We start from the raw sequence: 25,589 nt of genomic DNA, 5'->3' as shown, positions 1-25,589 counted from the left end.
TCTGTTGTTGTTTTTCTTTCAGTGATGCCTCCGAAAAAGGCGACGGCCGCCCAGAAGAAAAAGGGCATAGTAGGAGAGACCAGCCGGGCTCAGAAGGGTACTCGGACCCTTGCTCAGATGATGCGTGATATTACGTCCCGGCCAGCCAACTCTGCTACGTCTTCATCGTCAGAGGAGTCTGGAGCAGCTTCACCATTAGCTCCAGGGGCTTCAGCTCCCGCGCCTCCAGCTCCTCAGCAAGGGGCGGAGGACAGGACACTGAGAGAGGCTGTGCAGTTATTGACCACTCTGGTAGCGGGACAGGCTCGCAGACGCGGGCGGAGAGATGATGATGATGACGATAGGCGTGACAGCCTGAGGGTTCGAGAGTTTCTATTATGTGGCCCTCCAGAGTTTTACGGGTCTAAGCCCGACGAGGACCCCCATGACTTTATTCGGGGGATGCGGCGCTCACTAGATTTGGTCAGGGCTTCAGAGACTGAGTCTGTTGAGTTGGCTTCGCATAGACTACGGGATGTTGCTGCTCACTGGTATGAGTCCTGGGAGCTATCCAGGGGTGACGGTGCTACCCCAGCTACTTGGGACGAGTTCGTGACTGCTTTCACTCACCACTTTTTGCCCCCAGAGTTACGGCGGGCGCGGGTTGACCGATTTTTGCATCTGCAGCAGAGGGGTCGGAGCGTCCGTGAGTATAATATGGAGTTTGATTCTTTGGCCCGGTATGCACCTGCCATAGTAGCAGATATGGCCGATCGGATGCACAGATACGTGATGGGGTTAGACCGCTATTTGATTGATGACTGTATGGCGGTGGCATTGCAGACAGACATGGATATTGCCCGACTACAGGCTTATGCCCTGGGTATGGAGGACCGACATAGAGCTGATTATTCTAGCAGAGATCGGGACAGGAGGCCGCCCAAGAGGGCCAGATTCGCAGTTTATTCTGGAAATTCTCGAGGCGGACAGCCTCAGCAGCAGCAGTCAGGCAGACATCCTCCTCCGTCAGGCCGGGGTACACCCCCACAGTTTACCGGCAGGAGATCTGAGGGTGTCGGATATTCAGGGGCAGGCCCGAGCTCCAGGGCTTCAGGTTCACAGTTGAACAGAGGTTCCAGCAGTCAGATGAGGCCACCCAGAACTTTGTGTTCCTACTGTGGGAGACAGCACCCGGGAGAGTGTTTCCGAGCTACGGGTGCATGCTTTGTGTGCGGCCGTCAGGGCCATCAGATGAGAGACTGTCCGGCTAGAGGTGGTACAGGCAGTTCAGCTCAGTCTACCGGGTCAGCCGGTGGTTCATCTTCAGCCTCAGTGGCGATGCGCCCTGCGGGGCAAGGTACTCCAGCACCAGCAAGCCGCGGCAGGGGTCGTGGCGGAGCTTCGGGTTCTAGCGGTCCTTCGAACCGCATTTATGCCTTAGCCAGCAGACAGGACCAGGAGGCTTCGCCTAATGTCGTCACAGGTATATTACTGGTTTTCTCTCGTGATGTGTATGCATTGATTGATCCTGGTTCTACATTGTCATTTATATCTCCACTCGTTGCTGATAAAATTGGGATAGAATCCGAACCGATAGAGCCTTTTGAGGTAGCTACACCAGTAGGGGATTCTGTTATAGCCAGTCAGATTTATAGAGATTGTTCCGTGATTATCTGTGGCCGCTGCACTAAGGCGGATTTGGTAGAGTTAGATATGATCGAGTTTGACGTGATTATGGGTATGGATTGGCTAGCTTCTTGCTATGCTAATGTTGATTGTCAAAAGAAGATAGTCCGATTCCAATTCCCAGGGGAGCCAGTTATAGAGTGGGCAGGTAATACAGTATCGCCGAGGGGTAAGTTTATTTCATACCTCAAGGCTGAGAAAATGATCAGAAAGGGGTATATTTATCATCTGGTCCGTGTTCATGATTTAGAGGCAGAGGCACCGACTCTTCAGTCAGTCCCAGTGGTTAATGAATTTGTAGATGTATTCCCAGATGAGCTTCCGGGTCTACCTCCCGAACGGGAGATAGAGTTTGCTATTGATCTGTTGCCAGACACTCAACCTATCTCTATTCCTCCGTACAGAATGGCACCTGCAGAATTAAAAGAATTGAAAGAGCAGCTGAGAGATTTATTGGAGAAGGGTTTCATTCGGCCTAGTGCGTCACCCTGGGGAGCTCCAGTATTATTTGTGAGGAAGAAAGACGGCTCGCTGCGGATGTGCATTGATTATCGGCAGTTGAATAAGGTAACCATCAAGAATAAATATCCCCTCCCCAGGATTGATGATTTGTTTGATCAGCTGCAGGGTGCCAGGTACTTCTCGAAGATAGACCTGCGGTCAGGCTATCATCAGGTACGGGTACGAGAGGCTGATATTCCCAAGACAACATTCAGGACCCGATATGGGCACTATGAATTCAGAGTCATGTCTTTTGGGCTGACAAATGCCCCAGCAGTATTTATGGACCTGATGAATCGGGTATTCAGACCATTCTTGGATATGTTTGTGATTGTATTTATCGATGATATTCTGGTTTATTCTCGATCAGAAGCAGAGCATGCGGACCATTTGAGGATCCTATTTTGGCACAGTACAGAGATGCAGCTCTGGCACAGGAGAAGACTCTGTTTGAGGTTTCACTTCACAGAGGCAGATTGTGTGTACCTGACGTTGCAGGGTTGCGGCGACAGGTTATGGGCGAGGCACATTATGCCCGATATTCTGTTCACCTAGGGTCGACGAAGATGTACCATGATCTCAGATGCCTATATTGGTGGGACGGTATGAAAAGAGATATAATAGAGTTCGTTGCTCAGTGTCCAAATTGCCAGCAGGTTAAGATTGAGCACCAGAAGCCCGGTGGGCTATTGCAGGAGATGGAGATACCGACGTGGAAGTGGGAGATCATTAATATGGACTTTATTACAGGTTTACCTCGCACTCCACGGAGGTACGACTCCATTTAGGTTATCATTGATCGGCTGACAAAATCAGCCCATTTTCTTCCAGTTAGGACTACATACTCAGCTGAAGATTATGCCAGGCTATATATTAAGGAGAATGTGAGACTGCACGGAGTTCCTGTGTCTGTTATTTCCGATAGAGGTGCCCAGTTTTCAGCTAAGTTCTGGATATCATTTCAGGAGGGATTGGGGACCCAGGTGAGCCTGAGTACAGCCTTCCATCCCCAGTCCGACGGACAGGCCGAGCGCACTATTCAGACATTGGAAGATATGTTGCGTGTCTGTGTTATTGATTTCAGGGGTAGCTGGGACGACCATTTATCGCTTGTTGAGTTTGCTTATAATAACAGCTACCACTCCAGTATTCAGATGGCACCATATGAGGCTTTGTATGGCAGGAAATGCAGATCTCCGATCGGTTGGTTTGACGTGGGTGATACTCAATTAATTGGCCCAGATGTAGTCCAGCAGGCGGTCGATAAGGTGAAACTGATCCGAGAGCGACTATTAGCGGCCCAGAGCCGACATAAATCTTATGCCGATAAGCGACGTCGACCGTTAGAGTTTCAGATTGGCGATTGGGTGTTCCTGAAAGTGTCACCGATGAAAGGTGTTATGCGATTTGGCAAGAAAGGAAAGCTCAGTCCGAGATATATTGGGCCTTATCTGATTATTCGCAAAATAGGCAAGGTGGCCTACGAATTGGATTTGCCAGCTGATTTGGGAGCGGTACACCCGGTATTTCATGTTTCTATGCTTCGTAAATGTGTTGGTGACCCCTCCAGAGTTTTTCCTGTAGAGGACATTCAGGTCACCGAGGAGCTATCTTATGAGGAGCAGCCTATAGCCATATTGGATCGCCAGGTAAAAAGGTTGCGGAACAAAGATATGGCTTCTGTTAAAGTGCTGTGGCGGAACAATAACCGGGAGGAAATGACCTGGGAAGCTGAGGAGCATATGAAGAAGAAGTATCCTCATTTATTTTCAGAGCCTACAGGTAATCCAATTCTCTATTTAACTATGTTGTTTGATAAATGAATCGTTGATTAATGATTGTATTGTTGTGATAGTTGGTAAGGAAACTCCCCCAAATTGTCGTATGACCGGTAAGGTTAATCTGACATTCGAGGACGAATGTTCTAAAGGGGGGGAGGATGTTAGAACCCGTATTTTTGTACAGTGGAATAATCCGGATTTATTTATGATAAGCTAAGGACAAAATTATTTCGGGATTTGAAGTCGGGACTTTTGACCGTTGATTTTCTTTTGAGACATAAGTTATATATGAAATTGATGGCATTGAACACTTAGGGAAAATTGGGACCACAATTCATAAAATTGGAATTAAAAATCTTGCAAAAAAATAAAGCTTTGTGGCCGTGTGCAATGGGTTGGTCCCACACATTGTGTGGCCAATTTTAATTGGTCCAACACATTGTGTGGGCCAAAGACTTGTATAAATATTTTATGGACACTTAAAGGATGACCTCTAAGTCATCTTTATTCTTTTCCACACTTAGAAAAAAAGAAAGCAAGAAGTTGAAGAACCAACCATGGCTCTCGGCTAGCACATGGAAAATCAAGATCATTTTTTTAGCCTCTCCAAAATTTATTCCTTGGTACAAACCCACTAATTTAAGGTCCCTAAGTAACTTGGAAGCATTGTTGGAGTGATCAAGTCCTTCATTCAATAGATTGCAAACCCTAACCCCTTTGTGGAGTTGAAGAAGAAAGGTAAGTTTGATCTTGTTTATTGTGTTGTGAACATTTTATTCATGTGGTAGCATGTTAATATGGATGGAAATCATGAAATATTGTATGTTGGAAGTGGGTTTTGTGATGGGTGTGTTGGCCGTGTGAAGTATGATTGTGTTGTGTGATTGAGTTGATAAATTAGTTCCTTGTAGCTTGTTGATTGTTGTAGGGTGAAGAGATAGATTAGAACAATCTAAATGTGTATATTTATAGATGTGGGTGTAGCCGTATATATGGTCCCAATGTGTGTCAAAGAATGAATTAATATCTCTTAGCATTTTAATTGTCGTCGTTATGAATTTTAGTTGGAATTGAGCATTTAATGACTCAAAAATGATGTTAGAAATGTAGGGGCTGATTTAAGGATTATTTTACGTTTGATGTAATTCGTATATTTTATGAGAATGATATCGTTATATTGTGGATTGTGATACAAAACATGAATTGAAATCGAGGAACGTGAAAAGAGGGTTGTTTCGGTTTTAGGGGCTGCTCACGACTAAGGGGGCTGTTTTCGGCCAACATAAAAAAAAAATGTGTTAGTATGGATTTGGGTTGATAATCGAATGTATGAACGATATTGTGACTTGAATGTAAGCCATAGAATTGAATAATTGGAAAGTTGTCGAATGGCGTAAAAGAGAGCTACTATTATTATTTTGCCTTTCGAATTGTTTATCGATGCTGCTAGGTTGGTTATTGTGGTTGTTGTTGTTGATTTTGAGCGAGTTGAATTCTCGGGATGGCCTAGTTACAGGGGAAGTGCTGCCGAATTTTCTGTAGAATCTAATGATTAGTTGGAATGAATGGCTAAATGCCCTTATCTAATGTTTGGTATTCGTTGGCGTATTTGTAGACCTTGGGGAGCCCGAAGCCTAGTTTGGACTTAGCTTGAGTTGGATCATATTGGAGAGCGTTTGAGGTATGTAAAGTAACCTTTCTTTTTGGCATGCCTTAGTTAAAGTAGGCCATGATACGAGCCTCTAGGAAACTCTATTCTCGCAAATCCGAGCTTGTCTATGATTCGTATTTGTTTCCTTGGTATTCTTGGGCGCATATGACATAACATTGATCCTTATATCCTCGGAGTTTATAATTTGTAAAGATTTCATGAAAGTTGATTTTTGGTTTCAAAGCTTGTTCTTTAGCGATTCCAAAAGTTCAAACGCCCATAACTTCCTCAGAAAAGCTCGGATTGCTTTGAAATTTTCGTAGGAGTTCGTATGATATAAAATGAGTATGTTTTTCATAGGCGGGCTCAGTTCGGGTCTATACTCGTCCGTGGGTACCGCGACGCCCTTTATGTATTTTCGGTAACTTTGGGAAGAGAACGTTGTAATTATTGTTCCGATTTCAAATATGACTATTTTACTTATCTTTGGATTTATGATAATGATTTTATGCATATGATTCCTCACTACTCCGCTCGTGCCCTATGATATCTTTCGCCGGTTCCCGGGCCGGTTCTGTTATCGTGCGCGCTTTGATATACTCCGGAGTTATGCTGTGTTTATGGTTCACCGAGCTCCTCGCTCGAGGGCCGGGTTCCACATATGTTTGGCGTTATGCTGTGATTGGCGTTATGCTGTGTTGTGATGTGTGCCGGGGATTCGGAGATTTGAAACTTTCTGGTGTTATGCTGTGTTATGGCGCCATCGACAGGCGGGCGACCATATTTTCCTGTGCCCTATGCATAATTTATACTTTGGAAATAAACATTTTGATATTTTTGGGATATGTATTATTTTCCATACTTCTGATTCAATTACTGTTCAAGACTTATTTCTGTACCTTCTGCTTTGCATACTCAGTACATATTTCGTACTGACCCCCTCCTCCGGGGGCTGCGTTTCATGCCCGCAGGTACAGACGCACAGCTTGGTGATCCACCTGTTTAGGACACCCCCTTCTGCTATTCGGAGTGCTCCTCTCATCCCGGAGCTTATATTTTTGGTATATATACTTGTTAGTGCATTTATACATATTCGTTCATGGGTACGGCGGGGCCCTGTCCTGTCATATGATTCTGTCGGTCTGTTTAGAGGTCTGTGGACATGTTTGTGGGTTAGGGTCTTTCTGTATGAATGTATGTACATGTCGTTTGGGCGATCCCATACGCCGAGGCGGCCGGTCCGCATATGTTGTTTGGGCGACCCTATACGCCGAGGCGGCCGGTCCGCATATGTTTATATATTGCTTGGTTAGCCCTGTGTGGCTTTCGTTGGTATTTTCTGCGTGCAGGGTATATTGGATAGTCCGTAAAACAAAGGAAACTCTGCCGAAATTTTTCTGGAAATTACCTAAATTTGAAATAAAGCCTTGTCGGCTTCCGCCATATACTAGAATGAGTTGATAAAATTTGAGATAATATTTAATAGATGGGTTCGGGTGCCCAGATCGGGCACTAGTCACGGCCTACGGGGTTGGGTCGTGACACCAAATATGTACACAAAAATATACCAACAAGCGGCAACTCCGGAGAAGTGGAGTGCTCCTATCCGACTGCTGATAGAGCTCCTAGGTATCCGGTCCGTCTCCCTGTCCACCTGCGGGCATGAACGCAACGTCCATAAAAGGAAGGACGTCAGTACGAACAATGTACTGAGTATGTAAGGCATGAACCATAATGTAGTAAAGCAATAAGGAAACATGAGGGAAAGAGATAACATGTATATCAAACTGCCCCTTAAGGCGAATATCATGCATGCTTAGCTTTTTAAGAAAATATTTTTTTATAAACATAACATAATATCATCACTAGCCCGCGTCCGGGGTAATCATCTCACGCCGCCCACTAGTGGTGACTGCCCGGCCAACTAGGAATGGTGTAACTATCATCATCCATAAGCCGCCCACCGAAGTGGTGTTTGCCCGGCCAACTAGGCCCGGTGTAATCATACATAAAAATAAGCATGCATGAGAGTCCAATTAAAAGCTATAATTCTATCAGAGTAACGTAAGGTCGGTAACCTCCGATTATGTTATGGAATAATCATGATCGCCATGTCTCACCTTGAAGGAACTAGTATTATGAGGTGAGACTATCAACAATGAGTAATATCAAGAAAATCATGCAATATGATCATTAGTCTCATTACAGCATCATTTCATAAGTTTAGAATCTCGATGTATAAAATCATCATAATCATCGTCATTATCATAGAACATATCTCATCCCTTTCTCATAGGAAGCTCTTAGAAATCCTTAGCCTTCAACTTTGGGATATGAGGAAGTCATGGAAATATAAAGGATCATAGTATAGGAGCCATGCCTTTGAAAGAAAGGGGCTAGCCTTACATACCTTTACGTCTCTTTAATTTTATCGACTAAACGTTTCCCCCTCCAAGCTCACGATTCTACATTCAAGAGATTTTGTACTAAAATTAGATAATTGGAAGCATACTTGAGTCTAAACTAAAATGACTACGAGCTAACAAAAATTGGGCAGCATTTCCTTTGTTCCAACCACTTCCTCTATATGATAAACAACTCCCAAATATCGATAGCAACAATTCCATAATCAAAAGATTATATTCAAATTATACTCAATTCCATCCCAAAATTTCTTTTCATAAACAATCCATAACAACAAATTCAATACATCCCCTTGTACTCTTGTATACAACACTTTCTCAACATCATTATTACCCCTCATAACAAGATTATACTCATAATATGCTAACAATTATAACTCAAGTTAATTTACACTCAAAATATTATCAATATTCATATTTGAACTTTTTTCCTTAACTCTTTCCACTTTTAAGACTTGCTAAACCTTCACATCAACATACCTTGATTTTGAAGAATTTCAACTCACACAACTTGCTCTAATACTTAATCCCCACAACTCCAAGTGAAAGCAAGAACACCCCAACTCCCATAAATTAAACTAGGTTTTCAAGGTTGATCTTCTCTTGATTTGATTTGGAATGATTTGGTGTGTTTATGGGTGTTAAGGGGAGCTTAGAGAGAAATTAGGGTTTGATTTTGGGTGAAAAATGAGGCCCAAGTCGTGGAAATGGGTATATAAAAGTTGGGAAAAAAAAATTCCACCGACCCAATTTCTGGAAATCTCGGGAATAGTACGTGTTACTGTTCATCACGTACTTTGAAGTACGTGATGAACAGTATCACGTACTTTGGGGGGCAAAAATTTTAAGTTCTGGAATTTTTTTGCAAAATACGCCCAAAAAGTACGGGACGTACGTTTTTTTACGGGTCGTAGTTTCCTCCGTACTTCACAGAAATGCGATCTGTTAGTTGCATTGGAAAGAAGACTCGCTGAACTTCAAGTTACATAGGTTATGGATTCCGTAACTCCTCATATTCTAGGAGATATTCCCCTGACAAGTTGGGCCAAAATTTCTGTCAAAAATTTTGTCAAGTTTTTTCCAAATTTTCAACGAACCTATTTTCTTCGATTCGCTTGATCCCGAAACCTTTAAATACTTGTCTAACACTTATTAAAAGACTTCCTTGACCTTATAGGGGTATCATGGCCTCTCTGAACTCACGTTAGTTTGCTTACGATGACGCGAAAATTCACGAGGTGTAACAACAGTCTTCTGCTATGTAACCTAACTAGCCTTTAGACAGTGAATATTTGTGTGGGCAAACATTAAGGCTCTGGAAAATCTATCCCTCTTAGGGCTGAAAAGCATACTATATATAACCACGTTTTAGGGTGCAAACCCTAGTCCAAACTCGTGGCTTGCTTTTCCCCAAAGAATATTATTTTCCAAGTTCAAGAATAATTAGGCATAGCAGGGACCACATATTTAATAACGAGACTTCCAATTGTGGTATTAATTCGGAATATGAATGAATTAATTCTACCACAATAAATTACAGTTTATTCCACTAAAAAACTGCAATTGCACTCCTCAGTTTAATTTTGAAATCTTTCATTAAATCTTATTTAACTCCCCATGTTAAGATTACAGATACCAATCAATTAAATTAAATTACTGACAATTTAATTCATTGACTAATTGAATCCTTTATATTTCCGCTTAACTTATATCATGTGACGGATACTAAATCCACCTGCAGGGTTTTCACATGAGACTTATAAGCATTCATAAAGGGATATCATCAGTCTCAAAGTCGAGAAATAGATTCTATCAACTAATTATTATTTCACAAATGTATTTTGTCATTATCCAATTTACCAGGAATACTGTTATATCCTGTATTTTCTTACGTCGAATTATTTGTAAGCTGAGGTGGGGCCCACACATCGAGATTTTTTTTGGACATCTGAAAAGTCATATGAATCACATATGTGAAGTTAAACACAACTCAAGAAGGACCCTTGGGCCAAATCAAAGTGGAAGTCCTCCAAACGAATATTTTTAAGAAAACGTTTTCGGATGATCTGACTTTTAGGGGCAAAAAAGGTATTATAAGTTTGGAATTTGGAAAAATACCAAGAAATAGAAGTTGTAGATAATTGAATTAGCTTTCCAACCATAGGTCGTGGGTTCTCAGGTGACGTCGGTACAAGGAGATATGAACGTTTTAAGGTCGAAAGGTCAGTGGGCTAGGCCCAACTCGGGATCAACCGAGTTGGCCCAAAAAAATAAAAAACGAATTTAGGCCCAAAAGTGAGGGTGGCCGGCCATACCTGGCCCAACCCATGTCACTTAATTAATTTTTCATGTGATAAATAAGACTAGAAGGGATCATTAGTCTTAGAAACTTCAAGAAAATTTGAGAAAGAGAAAAACAACAAAAAGAAGAACAAAAGCTTAAAGGCCATACGGCCATAGCTTGCAAATTTTTGCCCTTTGAAATCTTTCTCCAAAAATTATTTTCTTGTGGTATTTCTACTAATTCAAGGGTCCTTTACAACTTGGTGTAATTATTTTGGAAGAAAGAGCACTTGTTTCTTCAAGTTGACAACTTGGTCAAGTGAAAAAGATTGTAGAAAAAGGTAAGAATTAATCCCTTTTTATTATGTTATGAAGGTTGGTTTATGTTGTAGTATGTAGAAATGAGTAGAATTTATGGAAATATGGAAGTTTACAAAGTGGGTGTGCATATATGTAAGTGGACATATATGTATATTGTTGTATAAATAGTATGAGTTGAATTTTATGTTGTATTCTAGTTGTGGTTATGGTGAAATTTATATTGGAAATGGAAGAAAATGGTTCAAGTTGGCATGGAAAATTATTGGAAATAGTTATAGGAAATTATGTGATTTTAATGAAGTTTTTATGTAATTATAGAAGTGGAGTTTTAAATGTGAATTATTATGTTAGTTGGTGAATTTGGAAGGATAATAGTCCATATTGGCATGAAAGATTGGTTGTTAAGTGGTTATGAGAAGTTTTGTGATTTTATGGTAGATTTATGTAATTATGAAAATGAAATTATTAAGGTGCAAATTATGATTATGGTTGATGAAATTGGAAGATGGAAATATGTTATGAATATGTAGATTGAAGATTAGAAGTTTTGGATGGATTATGGTTTTGGTGGAAAGTTTGTATATTTTGTATATCTTGTGAATATTTGGTAGAAACGATACGAAATGCTTCCGAATTATATTGTAATGATCTTGATTAGTAATGAATGTAAAAACATTGAGATTGGTTTGGAAATGTGAAGTTGGAATGAAAGCTATTGCATTATGTTGGAAAGAAGACTAGTTGTGTTATATTGTGTTTTGTAGTCATGGTTGTTGTCATTGTGTTGATAGTTTGGCCGGGTTGAATTCCCGGATTGTTGTTGATAAAAAAATTGGCTAAGTTGAATTTTGGGGATGGTGTATTTATAGGGGAGATGCTGCCCAAATTTTTGTAGACAAGTATTGGTTAAGATTGAAATCTTAAAGTCTTACAATTAACATTTGGTAATTGTGACCAAATTGTAGATTTTGGCGAACTTGAAACTTGATTTTGGAGACGTGTATGAAGCGGAAAAGGTATGTAAGGCTTCACCCTTCCTTCTATGGCATGTCTTAAACGTAATAAGTTGGGTACGAGCCTCGGGGACAACTCTATTTCCCGGAATCCGCACTTAAAGTTTCCCCTTTTTCATTCAGTAGAATTGAATTAGAAATTGTGTAAAATATTGGAGAAACTTCCTAAACATCTAGAACTGGCATAAATATGACCCGACTACCTTAAAACCCTCACCAGTGACGTCATGAAATATAATGTACGTAAATTTGGTACGCCGCCTCATTTGACCCGAGGTGGGCCCATTGTTCCCGGATTTTCCCTATTGCTCCGTTTGACTTATTTTGGGAGTAGAATCCAAAGGAAACTTTTGATCCTCGTTCTGATTATCAAACGATAAGTACTGTACCATTCTAATGGAAATATGTATATGTATATAAAATATGTATATGTATATAAGATATGTAAAAGTATATAAGACATGTATATGTATATAAGATATATATATATATATATATATATATGTTTATAAAATATGTACATGATATACGTATATGTATACAATGAAAGATCCAGAGCGCTATAGACGCTGATATATGTATATGATACACGTATATGTATATGATAAAAGATCCAGAGCGCTATAGTCGCTGATATACGTACATGATACCAGTATATGTATATGATAAAAGATTCAGAGCGCTATAGACGCTGATATATGTACATGATGTATGCATATGTATACGGGGAAGATGGGAATAAGGGCAGAGCGTTATACACGCATATCCACCTGATCAGTTGGCATTACATGACATGATATCGTCCCGGACGCGGGATGTGTATTTATGGCTAAATGGATCGGCTGCCGACGCCTCGGCAATATGACATGTTCTATTTTTATATATATATGAACAAGAAAAGATTTTCAACGGAAAGCTAAGCTATGATATGATACGCTATGCCATGATATGATACGCTACGACAAGCTATGCTATGATATGATAAGCTATGCTATGATATGACAAGTTACGCTATGGCATGATACACTATGGCACACTATACTATGACATTGACATGATATAACACGATACGACATGCTGTAGTAAGACATGACATTACACGATATAATATGCCATGATAAGACACGATAGGATACGACCTGATATGCCACGATAGGATACGACCTGATATGCCACGATAGGATACGATAGGGCACGATAGGACACGATACGACAAGATACGACATAATATAAGTTCTATTTTCTACGTTCATGGAGGGGAAACGTTTTTAAAAGGGAAAGACAAGCCATGCATGATAGCCGCCCAAAAAGGGGCCTTCCTATGTACAGGTTACTTTCTTGCCTCGTTATATGTCCTGTGACTCCATGATATTATTAATCGCACTCTATGTTATTGCTTGAATTGTCTTCCATGCCTTACATACTCGGTACACTATTCGTACTGACGTCCCTTCTAGTGGACGCTGCGTTTCATGCCGCGCAGGTCAGCAGACATGTGGACGTGATCCTTAGAAGCTCTACCAGCCGCACTTGACAGCGCTCCAGTTGTTCCGGAGCCTCACTCCAGCGGTACTATTTTATGCATATACATTCGGGCTTGGTAGCACCCCGGCCCTTTCTATGTATAAGTGTACTATGTCTAGAGGCTCGTAGACAGATACGTACAGTCAGTCAGGTACAGATATATGTATAGTGTTTTGGCATGTTAATATTGTTGTACAAGGTAATAACGGAGTTTATTAGTTTATGTTCAAGGAAAAAAAAATGGCTCGGTTTACACGGCTTGCTAAGAGGTACAGGTAATACGATAGATAAGGGGTGCTCGGTACAAGTATCGGGTACTCGTCACGGCCCCTAGTCGGGTCGTGACAAATACATAGACTCGCAATTGAGTCGTACCTTTTAATAAATCAAAATAATGAACAAATCACATTGATCGTAATAATTATATCAAGATTAAGAGTATAAGTACATTTAATGAACTAGAGAATTTGTTTTATATATCCAATACAAAAACACTTATCTCTACTTGGTCCGTTCAATACATACAAAATGTACTAGCACAAGAAGTCGGAACTATACCGTTCTCATAATGACGATACATTATATTTAATCTTGTGCTACAATCTTACTGATGACTTTGTCCAATTTCCATCTTAGATTGTGAACATAAACTTTATACTTATAAGAACTGATGATTTAATCTTCCATGTATAAGCTAAACTCTATACATTAAATCATCTACTATATAAGTAAATGACACACATACTAGTACATGATCTATTTAACTCTTTATTAAAAAATGAATAAATAATTGTTCGATAATAAATACTATATCCAAACGCATGGTTAATAGTATATATCCTAACAGGTAATATATATTATGATGGTAAAAGAAAGGCCTCTGCTGGAGAACTAAAAATTAAATGTAACCTGAGAAACTAAAACAAAAACTTGGAAAATGGGAAAGGAGATTTACTGGCATTCCTAATATCACCGTACAAGGAAATATTTTGTAGTTTTTTAATTAAAAAGGTCAAATAATGAATACAAAGAAATAATGAAGTTTCTAAAGATTAATTATAATTACAGTTTTATCCACCATGGAATACAATAGCGAAGGTGAATCGAACATTTCATGTTGGAGTTTTGTGCTTTAATAATAGTATATATAAATTAATGGAAAGTTTATTTTAGCTCTGTCGATGATCTCCTGACTGCTAATATTTACTGGTTCTTTGCCCTATGTACAGGTCTTACCCACTGTAAATCCCACAGTCTTGGAACAGTTGAGAAGCGTGCAACATTAGTTCTTCCACAGTAGTTCACAGACATGAAATGCACTGGATTGTGCATTATTATGACTCAGGATTTGTTGTTTCTCTTATGATTTTTGATATTATACTGTTCATCCCCCATTATTAAAGCATGTGCAAGCATCTGGTTTTGTCGAGTCGATCCTGCTTGTACGACAAGCTAAAAAATGTAGGTCGAAGATACAATCTAATAGTGGCAAACTAATTTGTTTTCTTCAAGTGGAGTTCATCTTCTCAAGCGTGACATTGTCATCACTATTATATTAGCATTCTTCTCATATTTGAAAAAGAAAGGAAGGAAAATAATTTACTTAGTGATTTTCTCCATTTGAAGGTTTTACTTGGAGTGGGGGAAAAACCATCTCTTTGCGGTCTTGTTCAAAGGTAATTTAGGCCATGCAAATAATAACTGATTGCTGCAATGCTGCTTGCTCAGACAAACTTCGTTTGACTGTGTCACTGATTTCCTCATGTCATTGATGTTTTTCTCATATCAATTATATTAATCTCTTCTTTTCCTTCCCCAACAATTCTTCTTCCTCTTCCCAGGTACTTCTATTGAATGGTACTCATGATCGATAAACTAGTGGCTTTAGTGCTTCTTGCCTTGTGACTGCCATTACTGATGCATTAAATCGAACTTATGGAGGTCCTCATAATTGTCTTAAAAATCCTGTAAGTAGCTAAGCATTCAAGTGTTTCTTCTAAACTTACTAATTCATATTGTTTTTTATTTGATCAGAAAATCATTTGGTTCTCATCACTGTAATTTTAATTTGTTTTTAGTTCATTTGGCAACTAGCTGAATGTACAACAGTAGATATCATGTACTTGCTCAAACAATACCTTGAATCTCTGTCATGAAAATCAATTTTTTTATTTTATTATGGTTTAATTTTTCTTTTCAGCCAAACAAATATATCAACACCCTTCTGGTGCCGAAAAATGGCCAAATACATGTTGATAAAGAAAGCCTGGCTTCTCAAGGAATTTTCAATGTGGTATGTTCCTGTCTCATGGTTATCAGAAATGCGTCTTGGTAAATCAATTATGTACTTGATCAGTTTCTATTGTTCATGGGATTTCTCGTTTTAATTTCCAAAACCAAGTGCTCCTTTGAGCCTATCTACCTTCTCAAGGTAGGGGTAAGGTCTGCGTACACACTACCATCCCTAGAGCTCACTTGTGAGATTACACTGGGTTTGTTGTTGTTTGTTGAAGTGCTCCTTTGAAATTTGTCTCATAAATGTCGTTAGATCCACAACAATTGATAGCTTTGCTGGTGATCCTCTTCAATTTAAGTGACAAATTGAGTTCTTGTCGGTCACTGTAGATTCCATCCATGATTCAAAAGCGGGTGTGCTTTTTGATCCCAAATCATTGATTCAAGCACTTTCCAATCTGTTGACTGACGCATGAGCCGGAATGCTACTGTGACTCGTTAAACATTAATTTATTAGAAATTTCGTAGCTTGTGGCACAGTAGTCTTCTGACGTTTCTCCTTTTTGCAGAACTTGTAATGGTATGAAGTTTCTCTAATAGGAAGTCTGGTAATCTTGTTTTGTTGATACATCTATTCATTTTCGTAATAATTTTAATGCTGCTATGGCAGAATCTGAAGAGAAACAGCCTCTTCCTGAACACTTGTAGAAAACAATTCAAGCAGCTCTGCATTGATTTCTCCATGAAGTCCAAAGGACGATGGTAAGACTTCCATAGTTCCACGTAGGCATTGGCTTTGATCTCATTCAGCTCTTACTGGGAAAGAATATCGCGTTCACAATTGATCTGAAACACATCTGTTGTTTCAAATTATAAACGAATTTGTGTACAGAGAGAATTTTTTTTTGCCAACCACAACTTGTTTGGGGTTGAAGCATAATTGTTGTTGTACATAATTAAATTTTCTGTATATCAAGAACCTTATTTTTTAAGGAAAATATTCACTTTTAGAGCTGCGTATGATGTATCTTTATGTTCTATTGCTCCTGGTTTCTTCTTCTTCTTCTTCCCTTTGGTATGATTTTTCGCCTTTCCGTATGTAAACAAGCAAAAACCACTTGAAAACTAAAATGCATGAGTAGTTAATTACTTAATTCTAAGAGCTTATATAGGTGCGTAACAATGTGAGCTTTCCTAAATATTCCCCTTCTAATAAACTTGTCTTTTTTCTTCTTTTTGCATCCTCAAAAATAAGAAAGAATTCATTCAGTCTTTCAAATATTGCTCATTCGCCACGCCTTTTGTAGCTATTTGCAGCGAATGGGGTGAACCTGCAAACTGAACTCTTTAGTAATTCATTTTTGCACTGCAAGGAAAGAACAAGCTTCCCTTATAGGAGAAAAGAAAAGGACGGAAACTAGAACCACTGATGCCATACGTGAAAATGTCTCCTTTAATCTCCTTCTTTTTGTTTGTTTGTTCCGTTCACTATCACATTTAAGCCAAAAGAGAAGCGTTGGTGATTTGCAAATAGGACAACACAGGGATCAAGTTCTCCATTGCTATATGAGAAAACTTTGTCATGTGCCAATGAAGGAGCTTCATCAGTGCCAATATTTCCAAAATTATGGTAATGAAAACTTTATTAGAAAGTTACAAATGAAAGGTTCATTGCAACACAATCAGTTGAGGGCATCAAACTGTGTGCACAATCCATCTTTATTTTCATACTAGATAGTTGATAAGTTGGAATTTTACCAACTTATTTCTTCTTTAATCTTAGATTTTTGCTATGTTTGATTAATAAAGTAGTGCATTTAATGTCGTTTACTTCTATTTTATAGGTTTATGTGATTTAGAAGGGATCGGAAAAGAAACTAAGTGAAAACAAGTCAAATGAGGCCAACTTGAAGAAAACGAAAAAAGTGGCTAAATGTGCAAAAACGGGTCAGATATGCAAATCTGAAAATATGGGGTTGTTTTGGTCATATTTTAATGTGGGAATATTGGGAGCTATAAGAGCATGACTTGGGAGAAATTATTTTCATCTTTGGCATAAAACACAAGTCTTGGAGAGATAGGGTTCCAACACCCATACTTGGGGATTGAAGATTTGAAGTTTTGATGAGAAATTTCTTAACCCTTTACTCATTTCTTCAATTCCTTACTATGTATTGAATATCTAAGTATGTAGTATTTCATTTCTATACTTGAACCTTGTTTATGGAAGTATACGTTGTTAAAGTTTGAATTGAAACTCTTGTTTTGCTTATGTATTGAATGATTTTTATTCCTAATGAAGTGAGTTAATGTTATTTTAATTATTCTCGCTCTTTAATGTGTCTTAAGGGAATTGCTAACCTGAGGACTCGCCCATTTATTTCGGTTTAAACTCGAAAGAGGCAAACTCGGGATTGGGAAAGAATAATTAACAAGAATTTGGGGCGTTAACCCTCATCTAATGGAAATCGACCTAGGGATAGGCGACATCACTTGTAGCCATATTCGGGTGTTCTTAATGCTCCTAATTGCTTTAGGGATATTCAATTAGGTAGTCTAGTTAGTCTTCGGAAGAAGCTAATTTAGAGTCATTATCCGAGGCTAAGTAATATAAACTCACAATTATTTGTAAATCATGAAATACATTGGATCGTTACTTGAGCGTAGTTTCCTTTGTATCCATTCTTGTGGTCATTGATCGTTTTACTTGCTTTCTAGGTTAGTTTACGTTTTCACAATTAGTTATAATTTTATCTCTAGATAACGTTTAAGTGTTTGACATAGCTATTGTTGGTGATAATTCCTACTTTTCCTAATCGCCTATATATTGTTCTCTGTGGGATCGACCCCGACTCATAGTTGGGTAAATTATATTTGCATACGACCGTGCTCATTCTAATTAATAGGGTGGATTTGGACGTTATCAATAGTTACACCCGTGCTATGGTAAAGCTTGGAATAGCTGTTCATAATTGAATTTGTTTCGATATGAAATTGCAAAGGAGAGATGGGCATTGATGCATCATTGGTAAGTGACACGGTTTCTACGATGTTGTTTACATATATACTCCCTTCAGCTCAAAATAATTTTTTATCTAGCCTTTTTTTTTATTCAAAATAAGTGTATACTTACAAAATTAAGAAGGAATTAATTTTTTCATATTTATTCTTATTTACTCAAGACGATAAATAAGTAAGAATCTTATTAATTAAGAATAGTTTCATCAAAATACCATTTTTTTTTTCGTAGGAGTTAGCAGTGTTTTCTTAAAGAGCGTGAAAAAGAGTAACTGGACACTTATTTTAAACCGGAGGGAGTACCCTTTGACAAAGGTTAATGAAAATTCTTACCTTGTGCCTCACCCACTAACACAAGTTCGCTTAAATTCTTTTACATCTTTAATTGCCAATAAGTTGTATATACAGAGCACAATCAATATAATAAGTCATATTCCGTATCCAAAACTTTATTTTATTAACTTTTGATTAGAGTATAGAGTTTGCGGGAACTCAAATACCTCAATATAATAATTTCATTAATATTTTTTAACAAGAGATAATTTGCTTAAAAGGAAACTGTTTTTCCCTTCTTATTTGAGACAAAAGAATAGCAACATTAAACACTAATTGAAGTAATATGCTATAATCAATAGATTTTAATTTCATTAATTTAAAAGTGCAAAAATATTGCCTTGTCAATGTACATATATTAGACTCAAATAATACCTTTTTAAAATCAAAATCTAATTTGATTAATTATAAAATTAAAGTAAACATACATTATTTCAAATATCTAAATTAATTTCAAATGTTTAAAATGAAACAAAACATAAATTTGATTTTCTGATTAAATAAAGAACCATATTTTAAAATTTTAGTGAACACTCCTAGTTTATTTTAATTTCAAGTACTTCATCTGCTTAATTAGTTGTTATGTTTGTTTTTTTGAACACTCTTTTCTTAAATATTAACTAAAAGAATAATTTGATTAAATTAGTCTTATTTATTTTTTGATTCAGTTTACTACTCCATTACTTTTCATTTCGTCACATTAATATATTTTCACATTTATTAGATTAAGAATAAATGTGAAAATTGATTAATTATATTGTTATTTTTAAATGACAAATATTTTATTTAAATCAATCATTTTTAATAAACATGGTAAATAAAATGATACAACAATATTAATTATTTCTCAAGCTAATTTAAAAAAAGAAAAGAAATTGTATGGTATGCAACTTTTGCCACTTATAGTTTTCTGATCTGATAATCTTCAACTAAACAGAAAAGAAAAAAAGAAGAAGAAGATATCTTTGGAAGATAAGTAAAAAAATGGGGTCCACATTTAAATTTACAATTGATTTCTTCTGCTTCTCCCAATGTGTGTTGATACATATGCGTGGCAGCCATTGAGCACGTGAGGCAGAGCACTTTTAAATGCGAGTGAAATTACGTTTATGCCCTTGATCGACGATCCTGCCTCCAAACCCGCGCTTCTATATAGTAGAAAAAAATCAGTCTATAATATATAACTTGCTGTGCTTTCCAGGGAATTCAACCATCAATTGAAAATGATAACATTTGAGTTACCTTAATATATCACCACAACGTTAGTAGAGAAGATTTGTGAAAAAGGCCACTTGTAAGTTTTAATTTGCACTGTGGCCACTGATTTTATTTTTCAATTATTTTTCGGTTTTAGGGTTTAGAAAAATGAGAATAGGGTACTTTTCATAATTTTAAAAACATTTGAAGTTTTAAGTTATACACTTAAGTCCAGTTGACTTCAAATAAAATACACAAAAACCCTTTCTCTCTCATCCGTCCCTTTCACTTCTTTATTTTTCTTTCTAGCTTGGAACTCTCAAACTTCCACCTCTCCCCCAAGCTCCAACACGCCTTGATCGTTGGAAACAGGTAAGTTCTTTAACTTTGCAACTCCGTCGGAGCATTTTGAGCTCCATATTGCCCTAAATTTTTTTATGTTTTTCGATCTTGATAAAAAACTGGGTTCAGAAAAATTTGCTTTTTTTCAAAACCTTTGTTGTTTTGCCTGTTTTTTCGTCGAAATGTGTGTTATTTATGATTTGCTTGTTTCGATCTTTGTTTTTCTGTTTTTGCTTTTTGAAATTATATATGGTCTATTAATAGACTTTTGGTCGATTATTGTTATATCGTGGTTGATCAACGTCTCTATTGTTTGTATATAGATCGTATAAATGCCTAGGTGTAGAGGCAGAGGAGGAAAAATACTCCCCCGTTCTTGTGCTATGGTTGAAACTCGTTCTAATGCGAATCGTAAGGTTAAAAATAGAAGAGGTGAAGAACTTAGCCGAGATAGAAAAAGAAAAAGAAGTGCAGAAGCTGAGAGTGTGTCCCACTCAGACCCCATTGATGAGTGAAGTGTTGATGGAGATAAAGCTGATAGTAGAGTTGAGAGTGTATCTGGGGATGGTTCAAAACACTCTAGTGCTGCTGAAGATGTTGATCCTTTGTCCTTTCCATATTGTGCAAAGACAATTAACGTTGAAAAGTACGGCTTGATCAATTGGCTGGATGATTATGAAACCTTTGCAGCAAAAGTTTCTGTTAGGAGCAAGTTGTCGTTGTTAGTTGAATTTAGCAATGTGTTGAGAGATCAAACACTAGGGAAAATGTGGAAGCGTTCCTGTTTTGGTCACTTTAGAAAGCTGTCAAAAAATTTTCATCAATTTCAACGGACGGATGATCCACTACATGCTTCTTCATCATGTGATCCAGAAAAAGAAGCGTGAAATGTGGTTCCTCGTGAACGACAATCCTGCGTGTTTTGGCTTGAAGGAGTTTGCGTTGATCACCGGTTTAAATTGTGGGTCATATCCCTCTCAGTCTAGAGAGGATAGACCAATTTAAAAAGGGGCAGAATTCTACGCAAAGGTTACTCAAAAGAAGAAGATTACATCAGACAAGTTATTGTCGGTGATAAGAGGGCCTAGATTAAATAAATAAGAAAAACTGAAATGTTGTCTTGTGTGGTTTCTCGATACAATTTTGATGGCCAAAGATGTGTCTAGGGGCGTGGACGTAGCTTGATTTAAAATGACCGACGATTTGGAATTCTTCCAGAGCTATCCTTGGGGAAAAGAATCCTTTGAACTCACCTTGGAATACTTGATGGACAAGGCAGACATTCCCAGGCACCATCAAACCCACCTTGATAAGAAGATGCCATCATATGCTCTCTACTCCTTCCCCTGGGCATTCATGGTACATGTTATAAACCACTGGTGTAGTAGATTATAGACTGTGTGTTATTTATTTTTACACTCAGCGATTATTTGTGTTATTAGAGGTCTGGACTTATGAAGCTTTCCTCACACTTGGACTACATGCTGGCAAATTAGATAAGGTTCCTCTGCCTATTCCTAGGATTCTTAGGTGGCACACCACAAAAATGGAGCGATTGACTGAATGTGATCCTTTTAGTATTGGAGGGGGAAATACACAGGTATAAATTTGGAGTCTATTATCGATTTTTTTGCAAAAATATAAACTAAATGTTAATGTTTTGCGTATTTGTAGGTTGTGCACCCTTACATCATCCCCATAATCCGTGAGATGGAGCAGGACTACATGAAAGACTTCTTGGCATTTGATGATGAGGTTGATGATCCCATCATAGATAAGTTGAAGATTGAATTGGAAGGCGTGATCGTATTGGTTACACCAAAGAATGGCTCGAACGCTCCTAATAGGTTGAGAGAGCAGCCCAAGAAGAATTCTGATGAGGATACTCATCATGCCTCGAAGCTTCATAGCAGGTTTGAAAAAGAGTCCAAGAAGCCCTCATATGATGTGGAAGATATTCAATCAGAAGATTTTGGTGGTAATGTTGGCCTTGAGACTTCTAGGGGTCGTGCCGCACCAAGTGGGGGCCTATCAATGCCGATAGAGCATGTGGAGCTACAGTAGCATTTGGTCAAGATGGAGGAGTCTCTGATTGTTGTTCTCGCTTATGTGGAGGAATTGTTTTTAGAAAAAAGCGAAAAGGCGAAGAAGAAGAATCAGGAGACTGTCAAAGAGAAAGGTGAACTTTTTGAATTTTTTTGTTGTTGTAATTTTGTTGTATAGGATTTGCATTGTTTTTAATTATGTCCAAAAAATGCAGCACAAGCACCTGTGGACCCATCTGTTATCAACAAGGTGAATGTAAGTGCTGAGCTCCCTAGACCAGCTGCTCAAGCCGAGAAGGCAACAGATGTCTCTGTGCCAACTGCCTAGGTTAATGAGAAGATTGCTAGTGCTAATCTTAATAAGGTTGAGGTCCCTAGACCAGCTTCTAAAGTCGAGAAAGTTGAGAAGGGTGAGGTCGAGAAGGTTGAGCTCCCTATGCCAGCTGCTCAAGCTGAGAAGGCAGTAGGTGTCCCTGCTAAGGTTGATGATAAGAATGCTAGCGAGGCGAGTCAAGTTGATGTTGAATGTGACCTTGAAAAAGTTGTGTCGGGCGTCCTCGCCTAGATTTATGGTTCTTCAGACAACTAATTTGGTTATTTGGATTGTATGTAAGAAACAATTAAGTTTTTGCTGAATTTGTGTGGTGGAGGATGATGACTGTTTTAAGTACTAATGTCTGATAGTTTAACAAACAATTATTTTGACTGTTTTGGATTAATATATGTGAAGGTTAGATCATTGAAACCTTTGTATATAATTGTGTTGTTGCCTTTTGAATTTGGATGTGCATAATATTTTGGATGTTTTCAAGTATGATTGTTTTAACAAACAATTAATTTGACTGTTGTGCATCTAAGTGTGTTGTTTCATTGTGAACTTGGATGTCTTCAAATATGATTATCTACTACGAAGATTGTTGATCATCAACTGTGAGTTTATATATACTATTATCGACTATGAATAAAGTTTATGCACAAACTCAATAGAGATGTTATAACGCTTGAGGACAAACACATATATTTTTCATATAAATAAAACCCGCTTCATATTGTCCAAAATTCTTCATACGCCAAAATGAAATGCCCAGTCCCACTACAGCCCTATTACATATTGACATATAGCAAACATCACTAATAAACCATACAAAAGCATCGTTAGTCTATTAATTTTCTCTCCAGTCGTTGTTGACACCCAATTTTGTCCCGCCTCTCCTCCAAAATACCTATTTACGCTTTTAATATATTTAGAAAATTAAAATATATATATATATTTTTTACTATAATTATTAGCCTCTTATCAATATCGGCATTTCATTATTCTATACAGTTACTAGCCATTATTATTATTATTATTATTATTATTATTATTATTATTATTATTATTATTATTATTATTATTATTATTATTATTATTATTCACATCTTTATCATTTCAGCACATTTTACCAGCTTACGCACACGCATCGCATTTATCTTTGCATAATTAAATAATAGTATTTATTTTACTGGGGATTTTTGAAATATTATTGCACGGCTATTACAACGCCATTTTTTATCTGAGCATTAATGATTGCATGTCTTATATCGAGTAATATTTTAACACAAGTTATTTAAATAGGTCTTTTATTTAAAATGTAGTAGCCCAACCAACTCATACTATTTTCGGATCAATTCACAAAATCAGTCCACATTTTTAATTTACCAGCCCATTGTTAATTCATCCCAACCCAAGTCAAAGCCCAATCAACAACATTATTTTCGGACTAGCCCATTATCACTTAAAATAAAATCTAGCCCATTCATTTAATACCAGTCCAAAAGAAATTGACCCAGCCCACAAATTTCGGATCCGACCCGGACGACCCATTAACTTTCTTCAAAATGCAAATACTCTTTAGCGTGGATGCAAAGGTAGCTTATGCCGAACGGTGGACGTCGTTCCACTCATCACGAAATTTCATTTGCAACAATGGACACAAGTTCATCTTCTCAACCAAGGGCTGTAAGTATAATTCTTTTAGACCCAGCTATTGATTCTTATCACTAACAGTTGTTTTAGCTCGTGACATTCATCGATGGATCGAATACATATAATCATGGACACTGACCTTGATCACCTGTTATTGGTTAGAATTCCTCAATTTCGTCATCACTTCATACATGTTCAAATCATTATCAAATTCTTTTAGAATGAAGTATGTTAATAAGATAACAAGATCGAAATATTGCATCATATATCAAATTGTGGGGGTTAATTATAGATTTAACTTCCGTCACAACGGGACATGGATTAAGATGTGGATATCTTTCTACAATACTATTTCTAAAGTGGACGTGGATTTACATTTACATTGTGGATGCGAGCATGGAAGTGGAAGTAGAATTATATTACAAAAAAATATACATATAATTGTAGAAAGTGGATACAGATTTATGTTTCGAAAGTAAAAGTGGATTTATTTTCGCGCCATATAATACGGACGTTAAAGTAGATGTAGATTTGTTTGGTACCGTATAATACGGACGTGGAAGTCGACGTGGATTTATATTTTGTACCGTGAAATGCGGACGTGGATTTATATTCTGAACTGTGGAAGTGGACTTGGATTTATTTTTCTGCATTCTGGAAGTGGATGTGGATTTACATTTTGCACCATGGGAAGTGGACATGATATAGGCACCCACCTTAGAATGCGGGTATTTCAGGATTTAATTTAGGCACCCACCTTAGAATGCGGGTATGTCAATTTCAATCCAGGCACCCACCTTAGAATGCGGGTATTTCAATTTTTCAATTCAGGCACCCACCTTAGAATGCGGGTATTTCAATTTTTCAATTCAGGCACCCACCTTAGAATGCGGGTATTTCAATTTTTCAATTCAGGCACCCACCTTAGAATGCGGGTATTTCGACTTTTCAATTCAGGCATCCACCTTAGAATGCGGGTATTTTAATTTCAATTTTAGGCACCCACCTTAGAATGCGGGTATTTCAAAATTTAATTTAGGCACCCACCTTAGAATGCGGATATGTCAATTTCAATCCAGGCACCCACCTTAGAATGCGCGTATTTCGACTTTTCAATTCAGGCACCCACCTTAGAATGCGGGTATTTCAATTTCAATTTCAATTTTAGGCACCCAACTTAGAATGCGGGTATTTCAAAATTTAATTTAGGCACCCACCTCCGAATACGGGTATTCTATATTTCAGTTCAGGCACCCACCTCCGAATGCGGGTATTCTATATTTCAGTT

General features: G+C 37.9%; 1 protein-coding gene across 1 annotated transcript; it reads left to right on the top strand.

Annotated features, from left to right (window-relative positions):
- The first annotated feature begins 155 nt into the window (after window positions 1-155).
- LOC132605812 (uncharacterized) lies at window positions 156-6,843 on the top strand. The gene is made up of 2 exons (XM_060319055.1): window positions 156-1,462; window positions 6,570-6,843. Exons 1-2 carry the CDS (start codon window positions 442-444, stop codon window positions 6,602-6,604), a joined length of 1,056 nt encoding a protein of 351 aa, XP_060175038.1. The 5' UTR covers window positions 156-441; the 3' UTR covers window positions 6,605-6,843.
- Window positions 6,844-25,589: the final 18,746 nt, after the last annotated feature.

The sequence above is a fragment of the Lycium barbarum genome, chromosome 8 (assembly GCF_019175385.1).
Source record: "Lycium barbarum isolate Lr01 chromosome 8, ASM1917538v2, whole genome shotgun sequence".
NCBI classification, from domain to species: Eukaryota; Viridiplantae; Streptophyta; class Magnoliopsida; order Solanales; family Solanaceae; genus Lycium; species Lycium barbarum.
This window is presented reverse-complemented; position numbering and strand designations above follow the sequence as displayed.

Bases quoted from the DNA above. Each gene is read 5' to 3' on its own strand.
- LOC132605812 (XM_060319055.1), top strand. From the start codon at position 442: ATGCGGCGCTCACTAGATTTGGTCAGGGCTTCAGAGACTGAGTCTGTT. The intron at 1,463-6,569 runs GTATATTACTGG...TCATGCCCGCAG, and splicing joins TTCGCCTAATGTCGTCACAG to GTACAGACGCACAGCTTGGT.